The sequence below is a fragment of the Littorina saxatilis genome, linkage group LG10, assembly GCF_037325665.1.
Source record: "Littorina saxatilis isolate snail1 linkage group LG10, US_GU_Lsax_2.0, whole genome shotgun sequence".
NCBI classification, from domain to species: domain Eukaryota; kingdom Metazoa; phylum Mollusca; class Gastropoda; order Littorinimorpha; family Littorinidae; genus Littorina; species Littorina saxatilis.
The window spans coordinates 24,175,314-24,193,724 of record NC_090254.1 but is presented as its reverse complement, the minus strand read 5'-3'; the positions used below and the strand labels follow the sequence as shown (position 1 = coordinate 24,193,724).

At 39.7% G+C, this 18,411-nt stretch overlaps 2 protein-coding genes and 1 non-coding gene across 3 annotated transcripts; 1 reads left to right on the top strand and 2 right to left on the bottom strand.

Moving 5' to 3' along the window:
• Positions 1-1,883: 1,883 nt before the first annotated feature.
• LOC138979222 (uncharacterized) lies at positions 1,884-4,613 on the top strand. The gene is made up of 4 exons (XM_070351999.1): positions 1,884-2,053; positions 3,387-3,591; positions 3,951-4,030; positions 4,371-4,613. Exons 1-4 carry the CDS (start codon positions 1,945-1,947, stop codon positions 4,544-4,546), a joined length of 570 nt encoding a protein of 189 aa, XP_070208100.1. The 5' UTR covers positions 1,884-1,944; the 3' UTR covers positions 4,547-4,613.
• Positions 4,614-9,957: 5,344 nt separating this feature from the next.
• LOC138979315 (U4 spliceosomal RNA) lies at positions 9,958-10,094 on the bottom strand. The gene has a single exon (XR_011459995.1). It is a non-coding gene; the product is annotated as a U4 spliceosomal RNA (small nuclear RNA).
• A 2,399-nt stretch (positions 10,095-12,493) lies between these two features.
• On the bottom strand, positions 12,494-17,927 carry LOC138978455 (gamma-aminobutyric acid receptor-associated protein). Its single transcript, XM_070351199.1, has 3 exons — positions 17,567-17,927; positions 15,494-15,691; positions 12,494-14,272 (listed from the first exon to the last, which is right to left on the bottom strand). Exons 1-3 carry the CDS (start codon positions 17,654-17,656, stop codon positions 14,207-14,209), a joined length of 354 nt encoding a protein of 117 aa, XP_070207300.1. The 5' UTR covers positions 17,657-17,927; the 3' UTR covers positions 12,494-14,206.
• Between the last annotated feature and the right edge of the window lie 484 nt (positions 17,928-18,411).

The following is an 18,411-nucleotide window of genomic DNA, read 5'->3' as shown; positions in this document are numbered from 1 at the left end:
CCGGCATATCAGGGCGGTGCTGCTTTGACATAATTATAACGTGCGCCACACACAAGACAGAAATCGCAGCACAGGCTTCATGTCTCACCCAGTCACATTATTCTGACACCGGACCAACCAGTCCTAGCACTAACCCCATAATGCCAGACGCCAGGCGGAGCAGCCACTAGATTGCCAATTTTAAAGTCTTAGGTATGACCCGGCCGGGGTTCGAACCCACGACCTCCCGATCACAGGGCGGACGCCTTACCACTAGGCCAACCGTGCCGGTATTATAGAATATATAGAGTCGAAGTGAGAAACAAAATGCTAGTAATAACATAAGTCCAAAACATTATTTGGCAAACGAGTCCGTACCACGGAACCACACACACGTACACCAATAAAACAAACTCCACTCAGAGATACTAGGGAGATTTAAAAGACAGCACGTTTCGTTTTGCAGCTCGTTTCGTTTGGTGAATGAGTCACCCCGCGAAACGGAACGTGAAACGAGACGGCATAGGCCGCAGACAAGATTTAGATGTATTCACGTTTCGTTTCGGAATCAGTGAAGGAAGGGCGATAAATCTTCAAGTGAAATTATCACGTCTGTCCTCGATCAGAATGGAAAAAAAAAACCTAGGAGGTGGTCCAGAATCGGGCATACTTTGATTATTTTCAGTCCAAATAAATCACACAGACTTTGTTTATACAAAATCACATACGAAGCCAGAATAAAAATTCGATGCGATGACCTACTTCTGCTTCGCCATTTGCTTTCTCACCATGAAGTTGGATAAATGTACCAGGATCAGCACCCTTCAAAATATTTCAGTTCACAACAGTTGTCTACCTCCAATGAACACATTCTCAGCGCTGAAAGACTGTGAAAGGGTTGATGAATCTAGCAATGCATAAAATGGCCAACAAATAAAACTGTTAGTGTGCAAAAATACTCACAAAAGTTGACGAAATATTGTTCGTTTTTTGGGGGTGGAAAACGTGACTGCGTTTTGACGTTCCACGTTCCGTTTCAGTTGACCTTCACCTTTCCAGCGAGAGACCCCCGAAATGATGACGTTTACCACAACTTCAAAACGAAACGTCCCGACGTTTCGTTTTTTAAATCTCCCTACTACTGTTGCAAGGGGATCCTTGCTACAGATCTCTGCTCCACTGTTACCGTCCAACGAAGCATCCAAATATCGGAGCACGTAAAATGAAATTGAACAAAAGCATGGCGGCTGCCAAACCAAAACACTGATCTAAAAAAATATAGATCAGTGAACTGAAAAGGGGAAAGGGAAGTAACCTGCGGGAATTCCCGCACACGTCAGTGGGTTTCGTCCCCTGGTTTCGTCCCCTGGCTCGGTTTGTCCGTTAAAAGCTAATATCTTCCGTTTGACTACGGTTAGGAATGTAATTTTGTGCATACAAAAAACAAAGCCTATTCCTAACTATTTCACAAAATTTGAGCTTAATTGACCCAGAGATACAAGTCTTACCCGACAAACACCGACCGACTGACTGCCCGCCCGCCCGCCTCAAGCAAACCAACAAATAAACAAACAGACAGAGCAAATCCAGTAAGCCCCCCCATTATTCTAATGGCGGCTTAAAAATTGCTATAAAAAAATGAGAAAGATGGGAAGGTATAACAAAAATTATCTCTCTCTCTTAAATCGTGAAATCACTCTCAGTCCCGCCGCCCCCCCCCCCCCTCTCTCTCTCTCTCTGTCTCTCTCACACACACACACACACACACGCACACACACACACACACACACACACACACAAGAACAGCCACACCAGGCCTCTCAGTTTCTGCAGCACATTCCATTATCGATCCAGGAATTCCTATCCGGCGCTGATCCGCACTTGGTGGCATTTTAGGCCCGAATCGATCGTCTGCTGCATTTGTAATGCGATGGTGGCAAACCACAGCGAAAGCTCGAAGACATCATGAAAGATCTGGTTGTTTGCATCGCGTTTTCGCTTTTTCTGACTTTCACTGGATCTGAAGAAGTTCGATATGAGACTGAGGAGGAGCAGAAACCGTGCTCATATTTCTGTAAGTAGTTGGGATAGTTGCTTTTTGACGTTGGTTGTGCCTTCAAGTTACTATGCTAGTCAGTTTGACAGTCTTTAGGTCGATAATACAGTTGCTGCAGAAACAACCGAGCATTTTCAGAGAAGGCTTATATTTTCGGTATTTGGTGACTGTGTCTGCATTTTTTCTGAGGAGTACGGGGGGGGGGGGGGGGGGGTCAGGTATTTGTTATACCAGTCTTGTGATCAGGTCATTGCAGGAACAACCTACAAATGTCAAAAAATGCATACTGTCCTGTTATAGTGTAACAATGTTAGATTTTGTCAGAGGAGAAGTAGAGGATACGGGGGTGGGGGGGGTGGGGGGTAGGAGAGGGGGTGCAAAGCAGATTTGTGTGTGCATAAAATGACTACAATGATTAGTGTCTCTTAATTTTGTTGTAATTTTTCTCTCTGGCTCTGGAATACTCGGCATGCTGAAATGCTAGTTGTTGACTCAAGGGAAGTAAACGTTGAAATACTTCATTGCCTTGCTCTGTAAAGTCTTCTCCCTTGCTAATCTTTCAAACTACTGTAACGGGTACTATAGTTTTGCAATTAAATTACCGAGATGCCTTTGAGGTGAAGAACACACACAATACAAACAGTTTAAGGACGTCGCTAGGATTTTATTTTCTTCCTCAAATTTGTCAAACTGGCCATAAATGTTTCGGCAATTTTCGGAAGTTAGAGTTGTTAAAAAGCCGTTTTGGCCAAGCCGAAAGTTCTCTGGCCAATTCGCTGTACTGTAAATAAGTCAATCCTAGAATGATGAATTTGAGAATGATCAGTAACTTTCCTAATTAATGAAATCAATATAAATAAAGTTACGATTGCTGTCGGCAAGATCATCTGCCTTAAAGTCACCATTCTCTTTATTTGATCTATTATTCCGGCTTTAAGTGCTGATAATCATGTATAGCCTAACGCTAGCACGCGAAACCCGTGCAAATTAAGGTTCTCAAATCTATAATCTAACTTGTTTTGAAATTGCACAAAAGTCAGACCATTTGATCACTTTGTGGACAAGTCTTGCATAAGCTGAAGGCAATGTATACCAAATATGAAATACTTCGATCAACCGATGTATATAAGCATGGATAAGCATTTTTTGTGGGTTGCATTTTTTGGGGGGCCACCGTGTAATTTATGAAGCGATTTGGTCCTTAATGTGACATTGAAAGAGCTGGTGTCTGTGCAAATTAGTCCACTTTTCAATGGTGTAAACTTTTAATTCTAAGATGCAAAAGAAACAGCTCAGACAATAAGCATGATTTTACTGAGATAATGATGTATGAGCACCCATGCTGTTTCAGATGCAGATCGTTACGCGAAACCGGAAGGAGGTTTAGTGAACTGCTCCTGGTATTCCAACCAAGCCTGCTGCAAACGGACGGAAGTGACGTCAGTGTTTTCCAACATCGAACCATTGCATTCGGCCAGCCGCTCCTGTCGCAACCAGCTGAACTACCTGATGTGTTTCTTCTGCAGTCCTGACCAGCACCTGTGGTTTATCAAACAGTGGGTCAAGTTTATGAGAATTGATTGTGTGTTTGTGTATGTGTGTGTCAGTGTGTGTCTCTCTCTCTCTCTCTCTCTCTCTCTCTCTCTCTCTCTCTCTCTCTCTCTCTCTCTCTCTCTCTCTCTCTCTCTCTCTCTCTCTCTCTCTCTCCGTACCACCACCTCCTGTCTAGTGTCTACTTTTATACCTGTCCGTTTACATGGCTTTCTATATACCTGTATTTTTGTCTGATTTTGTTCGTCTCCTTAAAAGAACTTGCTTGTCTGTCGGGTGTTTGGGGTTTCAGTCTGTGGTTTGTCCTTTGGTAAAACTCACCATGGAATCGGAGATTATACTTTTTTTCCATTCTTTCTCACAGAAAGTTACGGGTGTGCGCGGAATACTGTGACTCCCTGTATGAGGATTGCTTGAAGGCTGGTGTAGGTAAAAGAACATTTGGTAAGTTTTAGACTTAAAATACTAATAGCAATTAATATTGATGACTGTGATGCACTATACCTCTTTGTTAAGACCCTCCCTATTTTTAAGACCTCATTTTGCCAGATATGTTCTGTAACTTAACTTACAAACCCAGGGTCCTCGCCACCCCCACACCCCCCCCCCCCCCCCCCCCCCCCCGGAAAAAAAATTAGAAAGAGAGAGGTTATATTAAGCAATAACATAATTATATCCCCCCACGCGGCCAACCCCGCCGGCCGAACCATCCCCCTCCGACCACAAACTCATACACGTTACTCAACAAAAACGTACGTTCAATTTTGTTTCCTTTCTTTCACAGGTGAGGAATACGACAATGGGACCATGTTCTGCGAAGCTCAGAATTTTGAAGTTATTGATGGGGCCAGCTGCTTTGAATACGACCCGGATGTGTTTGGAACGGCTGCCTTGACAACCGTCGATTTTCTCTTGTTTTCTGTTGTGCTCCCTTTCTTAATTAGTTTGTGTGTATTGTAGTTCTCTCTCTCTCTCTCTCTCTCTCTCTCTCTCTCTCTCTCTCTCTCTCTCTCTCTCTCTCTCTCTCTCTCTCTCTCTCAAATGTTCTCCCACCTACCTGTATCTGTTTCTATGGTAGTATTAATAGTACTGTAGCAGTTGTAATTCGTTACCAAAGATTTTTTTGACTTTGACAGGGCTGCACACCCCGTTACCAAAGATTTTTTAAACTTTGACAGGGCTGCACATAGGGCCAGGGAGGGGGGGGGGGGGGGGTAGGGGGAGAATGGAGGAAAGGGGGGGATTTTTAGGGGGGGAGGGGTGGGGGAGGGGGTCAGAGGAATTGGAGAGGGGTGTTTCGATTCACACGTTCAAAGCGAGAGCTCATTTATGTCAGTGCAGGTGTATGCAGTAATCTGCCCAGGTGATGCCTATTTGTTTGGCCACGTACCAGTCAGATCTTGCCCTGACAAACATACACGAAAGAAATAGGTATATTAGAAAACACTAGTGCTATTGTGAAGAAAACATTCTAATATCTATTTGAATGAATTACAACTTATAAACAGCGTTCTAAAATGCAGACTAAAAAAATATTTTTCTGAAGAAATTGAAGAATCAGTTGTTTAAACCTCCAACTTTAACTGTTTGCAATGTGGGCTGGGATTATGCCATGTAGTATTGTGTTTTATTGGGTTGTTATGGGCGATTTCTGATGTAACCGATGGTTGAACCGTAGCTGACTGTGATTAATATACATGGCAATGATTATCATTAAGTACAGAACATAGTTTCTCATTGTATTTTTGTATAGACCTTTGTCCGCTTTTGATATTATTTTGTACAGATGCATATGATATGAAAGTTTTAAAATGTGTTCATTTGCCTTCACTAGATAGCTGAAACATGAGTTTGTGATTTCTGATTTCAATGTAGTTTTTTTTATTTTATTTATTGTAAAGCTTGTGCAAAAGATGAATCTATCTTAAATTTCGCGTCAAACAGGCTAGCTGGTGGTTCATGGAGACACTGAATTTCTTCTGAAATTATGTTTGTTTCTTATACATAGTAATATTGGAATTATATTAATACTATTTGTATGAGCACTTTGCATCCACGTTTTTCTTATAATAATTTACAAATAACATACCCCCCCCCCCCCCTTTCACCAGCAGCACACCCACCACCCCTACCCAACACCCCGTTATAATGATCAACACACTGCCACCGTCCTACCCACGTAAAAGTGTATTGCAAGTTGTTAGTGTAAGCCTCAATCCAGGATGCAAAAGAATTCCGAGATGTTTCCCTCTTTCATTATTTTCCATTATAATTGTGTACATGAATTTATCGACTGCATTCATCGAGACAACGAAATATACTGAAGATGGCTATTATCACTGTGTGCGAATAGAAAAATAAACTTGTTTAAACATTCAACAAATGTCTCTCTCTCTCTCTCACTTCACAAGTGTAAATGTGTCACAAATGTGAGTTTGTTGTGTAGTGCAGTAAGTGTCAGCTGGTATAACTCAGGTCAGAAAGTATGTATAGTAAATGCCTGACCCCAGCTCATTATTTAATCAAATTAGTAAGACAGATATAAACAAATGATTCCAAGTCTGTCAAGAATATTTTTATCAATAAATGACAAACATACAAAAACAAATCTACATGCCGCTCAATGAGAACCCTGAGCACTGACTATGACCAAGTCAGGATGAACTTAAAGGCCAACATCCACAAGAATTTTTCTCCTGGAGCGACCTAAACTTGAACCCGTCGCTATTCTTGCATGTCTGTTTACTTCGTGCTGCACGCAAAAATTGAGCGACTTCCTTGCTGCGTGGATTGACGAAGCTGTTTTATTCTCGTGACTGAAAACACTGCAGTGCGTGCAGTTTTTGACGAGCCGTGGTCTCGGCTCGAAAGCTGTTTGTGGAGGCTGCGTGCTATAATTAGCTGACCTGCTGCGCGAGCAGTCACTGCAGAGTTTTGAGATAACTTTGTAACACGTTTTATTTTATGCTCCTCAAGAATACAACTTTGGGCAACGTGCCACGTAAAACTACACGCAACAAGGATTCAGTAGGTACCAAACATGCCTTGGTCAGAATGTAAATTAATCTTTATAAAGAAGTAGGCTACTTCAAACGACAGCCACAGCCACGGTTGGGTTCACGGCATCAAACCGATGCGACTCTCCGTCATATCATACACGTAATCAATCAAATAGATGACTAATAAACATGTAAACTACATGTATACGTCTATCGTCGGACATAAGAAAGTGGAGCTTCCCCCTGGCCTGTGCATGTGTTGTTCGTTGTGCGTGTGTAAATGTACACAACAAACTGACCACAAAACTGAGACAGACCTCTTTCGCTTCAGTCTTGCAGAATTTAAAGACGAATACAGGTAGAGCGTGCATTATACTAACTGTTTGGTAAAAGTATCAAACGTTTCTTTTTATAAATAAGTGGCAGGCTTACAGGAATACAAAGAGGCGCAAGTTGAAAGTAATGGATATATCTCTGGAAGATGCCATCAGTCCAAGTTGTCAAATGAAATCAAAGATGACAGAAACAGAAGTTTTCCATACAAATGTTGGTGTTTCAAAGGAAGTTTGCATTCTTTCAGATAATGATATAGACGAGGTGGCTGTTTGTTATGAAGTTTCAACAAGCCAACATTCAAATGATTTTACTTCATCTACAGATTTTTTAAATTCAGCACTTCATAACTGTGATTATGAACTTGGAATCAGAGAGAGACCGTCTTTCCATTGTCATTCATGCCATAGATTTTTGTTTCAGAATCAATGTTTCACATGGCGTTCACAAGAGAGCATGCGAAGTTTCCGACAGTCTTTAGGATTTGTAAAAAAGGCCGTGTTTTGCTGTACATGCAAAAACTACCTGTCAAAAGGGAAAGTGCCTAACAGATTGCAACAACATTCCTATTTTAAGCTCAGCCACACGCCGACATGGAAGTTCAATGGTACTTTCAAACTTTTTCTTCTCTTCGTCGTATTTAATTTCTTTCTATTTCATAAGTCGAGTGCATATGATTTCGGCTCGTGTTCATCGTGAGATGGACTTAGTTTCTTGTATTCTGTGGGTTCGACAGATTGACTAAATGTTGTAATTTTGCCTTACGCGACTTGTTCTCTCTCTGTTGGCAGCGTGTAATGCAGCTGGTTAGAAATTAGAGTTTTATTTTGCAAAGTGTGTACCAAAAGTTTGTCATGAGCTGCTTTAGGTTTGGGGTGTGGGTTGGTTTGATATTTCCTCCTTGCAGATCAAATCTGTATTCATTTTTGATGTTGTGTCTTATTTTGTGAAAGGAAACATGCAGACTGACTGAACGCATATATATAATTATGTAACTCATAAACACATGGGTGTAGTTATGTTCAAGAACACACACACACACACCTGTGTAGATGTATCGTACACCTGATATATTACTCAAACAAAATTGAAGTTCACGAAGAAATCGTTTTATTTCTGTGTCATTCAACATCTAGTTTGAATCAGACAAATTGAAACTGGTACAAATATTCAATAATGTTGCGATGTGGAAATGGACACGATATCGGAAAAGATAGACAACGGCAAGATCATTCAAGTATGTACATGCTTGTTGATGTCTACTTAGGCGATGCTCAGAACACTAGTTAGATCTTCCGAGATTAAAAAATGACGATGATCTGTAAACAAACCAGGACAAGGAAAGAAAGACAAAACGTATTTGAAAACAAATCATACTATACAGATTGACAAACTGAAACTTCGAACTCTGTTGATATTTCACGGGAGATGAGGTATGGTGCAAACGTATATAATTATACTGACTACATTTTGTTACGTACTCATCAACAACAACAACAAGAAGAGCAAACGCTCGATCGAGTCACTTTCGCAGTTCTGAATATTATATGAGGCATCAGATGGACAGGAAGAAATTGCTATTCACAACACAATGAGTCACGTTCACATAAAATTTGAGCCCGGTCACTTTTATAGTTTCCGAGAAAAGCCCAACGTTAAGTTGTGTGTTGCCGAACAGAAAAGGCTAGTTATCTCCCTTGTTTTTCTGATAACGTTCGTAAAAGGCTACAGATGTAAATACTTTGATGTAAAGAATAATCCTACAAAGTTTCAATCACATCCGATGAACTTTGTCAAAGATATAAAATGTCTAATTTTTCCTTTGACGCTGACCTGTGACCTTGAAAAAGGTCAAAGGTCAACGAAACCATCGTTAAAGTGTAGAGGTCATTGGAGGTCACGACTAAACAAAATATGAGCCCGATCGCTTTGATAGTTTCCGAGAAAAGTTTGTCAAAGATATAAAATGTCTAATTTTTCCTTTGACGCTGACCTGTGACCTTGAAAAAGGTCAAAGGTCAACGAAACCATCGTTAAAGTGTAGAGGTCATTGGAGGTCACGACTAAACAAAATATGAGCCCGATCGCTTTGATAGTTTCCGAGAAAAGTCCAACGTTAAGGTGGTGTCTACGGACGGCCGGCCGGACGGCCGGCCGGACGGCCGGCCGGACGGCCGGCCGGACAGACTAACACTGACCGATTACATAGAGTCACTTTTTCTCAAGTGACTCAAAAACCGATAAGGCACACACACACACACACACACACACACACACACACACACACACACACACACACACACACACACACACACACACACACACACTTTGCTGGTTTGCTGATGTCACAGGAAACGAATGAACAATAGAAAGCGTGATAAATTCCTGGCCAGAAATCAGTTACAAAGACCTGAAAGTCTGCTGAATGGAACTGGTTAATGTACACATTTGAACTGCTGTCAAAATTACTATGTAATACGATATTCGGGTTTTAAAATTGGTAGCACATTACAACCAATAATGATGTTTTTTGCTTCGGCATTGAAGCAATGTTCACTATTTACTAACAAAATAATGACGAAATAAACACAATTTAACCAAATCAGTGAGGCAGAGGGGACAAAAAGCCGAGCGGGTGTGTGTGTGCGCGTGTGTGTGTGTGAGCTAGTGTGTGTGTGTGTGTGTGTGTGTGTGCCAGTGTGTGTATGTGTGTGTGTGCGTGTGTGTAGAGCGATTGAGACCAAACTACTGGACCGATCTGTCGAACCCACAGAATACAACTTCACGCACTGCAGTGTTTTCAGTCACGAGAATAAAACAGCTTCGTCAATCCACGCAGCAAGGAAGTCGCACAATTTTTGCGTGCAGCACGAAGTAAACAGACATGCAAGAATATCGACGGGTTCAAGTTTAGGTCGCTCCAGGAGAAAAATTCTTTTGGATGTTGGCCTTTAACCCTTCAAAGAAGTCAGGTGTGTTAAAACTACGTTGCAGAAGTAAAGTACAGAGAAGAGTAGATTATTTTCAATTGTATATTAGTTCCCGTAGGAACCGTCAAAAATTGCGTTTGCCGACCCGAAGGTCGTCCACGCGGGGTATTGGGAATAGTTTTCAACTAGCAATAACCACGTCTCGGATAAACCTCATCGACTATGGTACCGCCACTGCGCAAAGCTACCGATTATGCAGAAAGTTTGAAGCCCGACCAAAACAAGAATTGTAAACATTAATGGTGTTTAACATAACCATTTTTAAAGTGCCAGAATTTGTTTGTTGCTTTCATTTAAATAACAATGAATCCTTAATTGCATGCACAGTTATAAGTTTTCATTTCTTATAAAATTCTAAAGACTTTTTTTATGAAAATCTACCCTAAATTGTTCAAAAACTGCACATTTAATAAACACAGTTGCGCGCGTAGCTTCTACGTTCTCGGGACTACTTCCGCTTCGTGTTGGTTCGTCGATAGCTCACGGGTAAAGACACAGAAATACTTTCACTGACCGTTGTTGCCTTCATCTGACCTTTAATGCCTAGTTGTTATGTAATAACATGTTAGAAAGCAAGCAAATTACAATTTAAAGCAGGATCGATGCATCAAAAGGTAAAATCGCCTCGATACAGGTAGCACAAAGTACGTTTCGTCGATGCAAGGGAAAGTACTCTTTCATTTTAGCTCAGATCCTTGTTACCTCCCCTGTAAGAATTTCAGGTGTGCCTGCGACTGACGAATATAATGTATGTGTAATTCTGTGGTGTCCCTTTATTGTTGTTGTTGCATTTCGTTTCTTGGTACTTATGTGTATTTTGCTTGTTTGTAATGTTGTATGTTTCTGTTTTTTTTCTCTTTTGGTTGTTTTTGTGTGTGTTGGGTTTGTTTGTTTTGGAGGGTACGTACAAATATAAAAATGTTATATCATCGTGCTAAAATCAAAAAAAGCAAATGCCTATACGACCTGCCTCTGTCATATCCGATTACAGTGGAACCCCCCTTTTCAAAAAAAAACCATTAGAACACTCCCTCCCAGTTCAGATAGAAAAATCCTTTTTTTAAATTAGATTTTCTCAGATTTGTTTTGAGGTCCTGGAGGATTCCACTGTATATGAACATCCTCCTCCCCCTTCCCAAACAAAATAATAATAATAATATTTAAGAGAACTTGTTGTCCATATTGGTGAAAATGTTGTATGGAAACAAATGTCTAAAGGTGGAGAAAATCATATTTATACCCACCTTGTGAAAAATGATGTCAATTTAAAGTGCATGGAAAAATGGCCTAATTTAATAAATGTTGATGTAAATGTTAGAAAAGTGTTTTTTGACAATAATGAGAACTACACAGAACATGTACCCGAGATGGTTCCAATACAGATTATTACATAGAATTTTGCTGTCCAAATGTTAATGTTTTTGTGAAAATTGTTAAACAAAGATTTTTGATTGAAAAGTATAATGCTAGTGTAAACAATAATTATGGTAAATTTTAAAGAGATTGGTGTTTATATAAACACTTTTTCATTGATGCGTAGGAAGATTTCATTGATACATTATGAAGATTTTGTAAGTGACTTACCCTATTCCATTTACCCGCAAGTTCATTACACAGATTATACAGTATGTGTACGCCTATATTTGTACCCGATGAATCTATTGAGGCAATATGTTGCAACAGTGCCAGTATATTCTAAAGTGTGACCACGGTCCCCCATATTGTCCATGTGTGTGTATGTACGTGAAGTCAATGAATAGTCAGTAATACTTTCTGTTGATAAACCTTGTGAATGCTGAATGTTATGTTCATGTGTATATAAAAATAAAATAAAAACACACATACACAACATATTCAAGATAACTTTCAGGTCCGACTTGCTGACACAAACTTAAACCTAATGTGACCTGTATCAACTCATTTAGTTATCCAACCTTGATAATTTCTCTCATATACAAACTTGCATCAATTACTCAAGTGAGTCAAAAAGTGAACCATTTTCAGACTTTCTGGTAGAGTATGCTCTAAATGCTGCTAGTAATCTTCAATGTGTGTAGAAATACAGTGGTGGATGGAGGTAAATTAAATGATGCTACAAGAAAACGTCTAAACGAACAAACAACTCCTCACACAAAAGAACAATGCAACCTCATTCAGGTTCTTTCACGAAGTATTATATCTATATACTATAGCACTGTGTATAGGTTTCCTTGCATGCAAACTAATGTGTGCAATTTGTTGACAAATAATCTTCCATTCCTTTCACTGGTAAGTAAATGTTATGCCTGAACACACTGTAATGCATAAGGATGTCTTCTGCAAATATATTTGTGTGGTGGTTGCAATGTGTCACAGATAAATCTGCACAAACTTGGAGGTCATGACAAGCATTAACTTTTCATTGCATTACTGGCTAGTTTCTGAACTTTTCGTTTTCCTGTTTTGGGATGCATGCAGTACAATCAGTCATATGTACAGATAAAGATGGCAGCGTTGTGGTACACGTAGAAGGAAATTTTGTTGTAGCAATCCCTTCACACCTTTACCATCTGCAAATTCACCCAATTTACAGCACACACAGACCATATTTTTTCCATTTTTATTTCCCAAGACAAATCACAGTTTAGTTTTATAATTCACAGAGACACTAAAAGCAAACTGCAATATCAAGTGCAACTGCTGTATGCCAAAAACAAGTTGACCACAATAAAAGCTAATGATTTTGAGGAAACAGCCTTTGTGTCGGTGAAATGACACATAGTTCTAGTTGAATGTTCACAAATGTTCAAGTCTTCTTATCTTTTCAAGGAGGTTAAAAGTAAAATAAAGATGTTGATTTTTTGCCAGTTACAGCCCTTGGCCTAAATAACTGAAGGAAGTCTTGGGAATGCCTTTTTTAACCTATATATATTCTGTGTACAAGCAAACATCCCATTTTCAAGACACACATTCCATGAAACCAAAAAACCACACTCGTGCAAAATATGTACACATGTACCCAAAAATTACAAGATAAGAACAGCAAATATGACAACAAATCCCTCCTGTTTGTCTAAATCCATCTGGTGTCAAATTCATTAGTTTCAAAGATTCTATAAAATAACACCAGTTACAGTGTACTGAAGATAGCTTTGCAAAAAACAAGCTGCAATTACACCCATCCAAGTATATTTCTGGCTTTCATAATCAGGTGATAGCTTGACTCTGAAAGTCTTAAACAGTGTGGACATTTTTATTTTAAAGAATTACATGGAAGATGTTGAGTTTCAACTTGGAATAAGTTCTTTGCTCACTCAGCCAGTATCATAATTACGATATTTTACCACCCACAAGAGGCATCTGTTTTACTGTGTTATGTTCATGAAAAAAATAGCGGAAAATAATTTTGAACAGCGGAGAAACTGAAAATCTTGTTGGAGAAAGTTACCTACAAGACTGATCATAAAAACTTACAAAAATGACTAACCCTCTGAGTCTCCTCATGAAACAATTCAACACCCACCTTAGACCTACATGTACTTCTAATAGTAATAGTAGTACACACATAAAAGCAAGAACGAGTTGTAGACCTAGGAATAAACAAAATAGCAAGAAAAAAACGCTATGCACGACAATAAGAAGAGAAAAAATAAGTACAGAAAAAGACTAACACTTTTACATGTGGCAGTTTCTTACAACACAAATGTTTATTACTTATAAGTTATAAATACATCATATACTATCTGACGGTTGACATGAAGAAAACACCATGAGGCAAGCATACTCTGCATTTCCTTGTGACATTCCTTCAAACCCAAACAGCCTGGATTTTTTTAACAGCTCCTGCAGAAATGACACACGTAACCCCTGCCATTAAGAACAGGAGCTTAGGTTATGTGTCCTCTTGGCCGATATCATCAACACGAGATCTGAGGTGGCCACTAAAAATAGTCACAAACCGCCTAAGTTCAACAAACACAAGAAAAACCACACACACATTGCTGGCCTGAGTGATAAAACCAACTGCAAAATTCAAAAGGCTAGGACAAAAATCAAGCAGAAATTTTTCAGACTTAGGGGATGAAAAGCCATTGAAAAAGATGATCGGGTAAGAAGGGGAGGGTACGCTAGAAGGGGGCAGCACTTGGACTGCAGTGACTTGCTAGCGCACTGCATTGGATGGCGAAATATATGTACACAATGAAGTCACAGCTGGTCTGACCAAACGAAAAATTGCTTTTCCCAGCATCAGCCCTCATGATGATAGAACAGTGGAGCCAGTAGATGATCTCTAGGTCTATGCAATTGTCAGTCAAAACTTAGGCTCCATACACACTCTCGTCGCTGTAGGCAATGTACAAGAAAAAGTCCTCTTCGTGGTGTTCCTGAAAAATGAATAAAACAACAATTATAACAAGAAGAGCAAACGCTCGATCGAGTCACTTTCGCAGTTCTGAATATTATATGAGGCATCAGATGGACAGGAAGAAATTGCTATTCACAACACAATGAGTCACGTTCACATAAAATTTGAGCCCGGTCACTTTTATAGTTTCCGAGAAAAGCCCAACGTTAAGTTGTGTGTTGCCGAACAGAAAAGGCTAGTTATCTCCCTTGTTTTTCTGATAACGTTCGTAAAAGGCTACAGATGTAAATACTTTGATGTAAAGAATAATCCTACAAAGTTTCAATCACATCCGATGAACTTTGTCAAAGATATAAAATGTCTAATTTTTCCTTTGACGCTGACCTGTGACCTTGAAAAAGGTCAAAGGTCAACGAAACCATCGTTAAAGTGTAGAGGTCATTGGAGGTCACGACTAAACAAAATATGAGCCCGATCGCTTTGATAGTTTCCGAGAAAAGTCCAACGTTAAGGTGGTGTCTACGGACGGACGGCCGGCCGGCCAGCCGTGGACAGACTAACACTGACCGATTACATAGAGTCACTTTTTCTCAAGTGACTCAAAAACTGATATTGACCATGCAATTGTGATGTCATCATCGAAACTCTATGCTGAGAGTGAGACTGAGGAGTTTTTTGTACAATGTAAGTTGTATCAACATAAATAAACAGAGTATAGTGATGCTGAACATCTTCTTTCACTGTATACGTTTATTGAAAACAAGCAACTGACCCACAAGGTTACGTTGCATAAATTATGCCTTTTAACATTCCCAACACTTACCTTCTTTGGGATCTGATAAGACTATACCAACTTTTTAAGACCTTACTTTTTTTCTCCAGATTTTCTGTTCATAACCTCTGTAAATTTGTCTCAAGACTCCCTCCTTTTTAAGACCCGATTTTGGGGGGTTCTACTGTACTAAAAGAAGGCATCACAAACCGTGGCAGGTGGGAATAAGATATATTGTAAGTTTTCGCTCTGACAATGTGACATGTTCAACTGTTGACTTTTAACCTAACATTATGATTAAGAAGGCTTACTTTGTATTTGACAATAATAACATCATCTGTCAGCAGATGTGTAAAACTTGTTATATTACATTGCACTTAAAAATGAAAGAACCTAAATATTAAGTACGGAAGAGCAAATCCCTCCTGTACACTTGACATACTTATGTTTCACACAATATCAATGTACCTGATAAAGGGCGCCCATGGTTGCAGATGTTGGGGGGATGACGTTATTGACGAAGAAGAAAAGAGCATCCTCGGGACGAAGGTGAATGCGTTTCCTGATCAGAAAGTAGAACTGGCCAACTGTCAGATCTGATGGCACCAAGTACTTCTTCTTGTCCAAATCACCCACACGTGCCTTTGGCGCTTTCTCCACAATGACCTGAAAAAGTAATTTCCATGGTAACTGTAAATGGCGACTTTCATCATTGTCCTGACATCTATTTCTCTCATGCTCAATAATAAAATCAATTTCACAGGTCCGCCACTCTTCTTTCTCATAATAATTACTATCTTTATCATTAATTAGACATTTTCAGAAAAGAAACTGTAGGAACACTAACAGGGGACTGACCTGAAAATATGTGAGTTGTAACATAACATTAACAATTAATTAACACCACAGATTGGCTGAATCTGTGTTACTGTTAGTGTGCTATGACATGTCTCTGACAGTGAGTACCGTATTACATTATTTATACTTATAGTTATTTGTGTCTATAAGGTTATAACATGAAACAGCATTGTACCAGTCATAAGCAGTACCCGTCATAAGTAATGTATACAACTTTAAATTTAATCTCACTTATCAAACTATTGGTCTGATCCCTGGCCAGTCGACCATTTGAATTTGATATTTTTGACACGTTGACTTTCCCACGAAACAGACAAAGCTATTAAATTTGGACTTATACATAATTTCAGTTCAGGTCCAACTGACCTAATCCCATGGTCCTCTGAGCCTGAGAACAACACCGATTGACTGAAAGTTAAAATAAAAAATGTCAATGGTTGTGGCTATATCCACGGGTCCGTGTCTCTAGTCCCCAGGCTATATCCACGTGACTGACGTCATCGTCGCACGAAAAGCCTCGCGTTGGCACTCTTATCAAGCGCCATTTTGTTTTTACCACGAAACAATCAACTCTTTTGACAACCTGGAAAGCCTTACAGGAGTGCACTCATGTGCAACTTTCGAAAAGTTCGTCGAGATCGATAGCAGTCATCAGGAGTATCGCACAAAATATAGATTCCTATTTTTCCCCTAACGGACATGTTGTCTTCGTAGCTCAGACGATTGTGATTTGCCTAACAGTCCATGAGACCTCCGGTTCGAGCCTGGCCTCAGTCTTTTTGTTGTTGTTGTTGAAATAGATTTGTTCACTTATTTTTCCCCCCTCTTAACTTTCCTTTCTTTTACCTTTTGCTCTACTCTTCTTTTCTCCAAAGCATTTCGTTGATAGAGCTGAGATTGCAACAAAAATGCACTCCTGCAATTTTCACCGGTCACAACGGTAGGACGGCAGCCGGCTTTGTTTACATTTTATCACATAAACTCCCCTCTCCGCTGCTGATCGAACTTTGGATCCTGTATTCCACTCATGGAGTGTAACTCGTTATTTAAAAATAAAAGGGAATTTTGACTTTTATTAAAATTTGACAGCTGAAGTCAGTGAACTGAAGTGCCCAACCGAAAGCAGGAAAATATAAGGCGAGAGTAGCGTCCTTGAGTACGATGACGTCAGTAACGTGGATATAGCATCGAGTCTAGAGACACGGACCCGTGGATATAGCCACAGCCAATGTCAATACACCACATTCGCCTACCAGTTCCACATTAAGATTAAGAATAAGAAGGATTCTATTTGTAAACTCTTGTTTAGTGCTTGCAGTTATCTTGTCACTAGCTTTCTTCGTTGCTATTCGTTGTTTTGACAAAACTACCAGTACCACAACGCCCTGAACAATGGAATGGGGCAGAGTGGTCAGACTCAGTGCATTGCTTGGTTCGGTTGTTCAACGTTCAAGTTGTTGTCCACCATGTCCATGAACAAAAAAAAGTATTTCGTTCAAAACAGATTTTAAATCCTCCCATATGAACACTGAATTGTACATCCATGAGGAGAAAAATTGATTAATAAATGCTCCAAAGCGATGGGCGAACGTGCTGGAACTGTTGTTTTGTTTGGCAATGGCATACGTCACCCTCAACTGTTTACGTCTGTTCCCAGAAAACGTTCAAAGCAAAAATACTTACTGGGACGCGATCGGGGTACTTCTTGCGGATTTTCTCCCCCTCTGCGCGTCTTTTCTCAAAGGGATGCTCTTCTTTGTAATGCCACTTCATGGTGTACACTGATTTCGTTCAAGAGAGGAAAACAAAAAGGTTTCAGTCAGCTGTTGAATTCTGCTTCGTAAATGAAAATGGCGTCCTGTCTGATGTAAACAGTTTCTACATGCGCCCCAAATTAGTCCTAGGTACTTGACAAGCGTAGACCGCTTCAGAACTGCAGATACAACTAAGCAGTAAAACAGAGACGAGAACAGAGCTTTTAGAGACAGCGCCGGTTGCATCTACAACTAAAAACACGTAGATTATTGTGCAATGTGCGTATTGATATATGCGAATCACACGGTCATGACGTCAAGTCATAGTCACATGACTAGATTACTTGTGCTCTATTTTTAGAACAATAACAACAACAAAAACGGCAACACGCCAACAGTGACAACGATGTTCATCCATGACTTTGCTGGAAAAAAAACAATGTGTGCTTAGATCAGGATTTTGTTTCAACGAAAAAACTCGTTTTGAAAAGTGATAGACTTGTACAAAATGCACTTGAAATTATGGGAAGGGGCGTTTGATTTATCGTTGCATCTTTTTAGACAAATCTAACAAAAAATATACCAAAATAAACCAAAACACTTTGATAAGCCTCACTGAAACAGCGCAAACAAACACAAAATTAAAACGACCAAAAGTCCTTTGTAAGCCTGCACATGCTTGTGTCAATAAATTCCGTTTCTATCACGTAAAGTGTTTTGTATATTATTTATGATCCTGTTGTTTCTTTCTTATAAACTTCACTGCCCACTGAC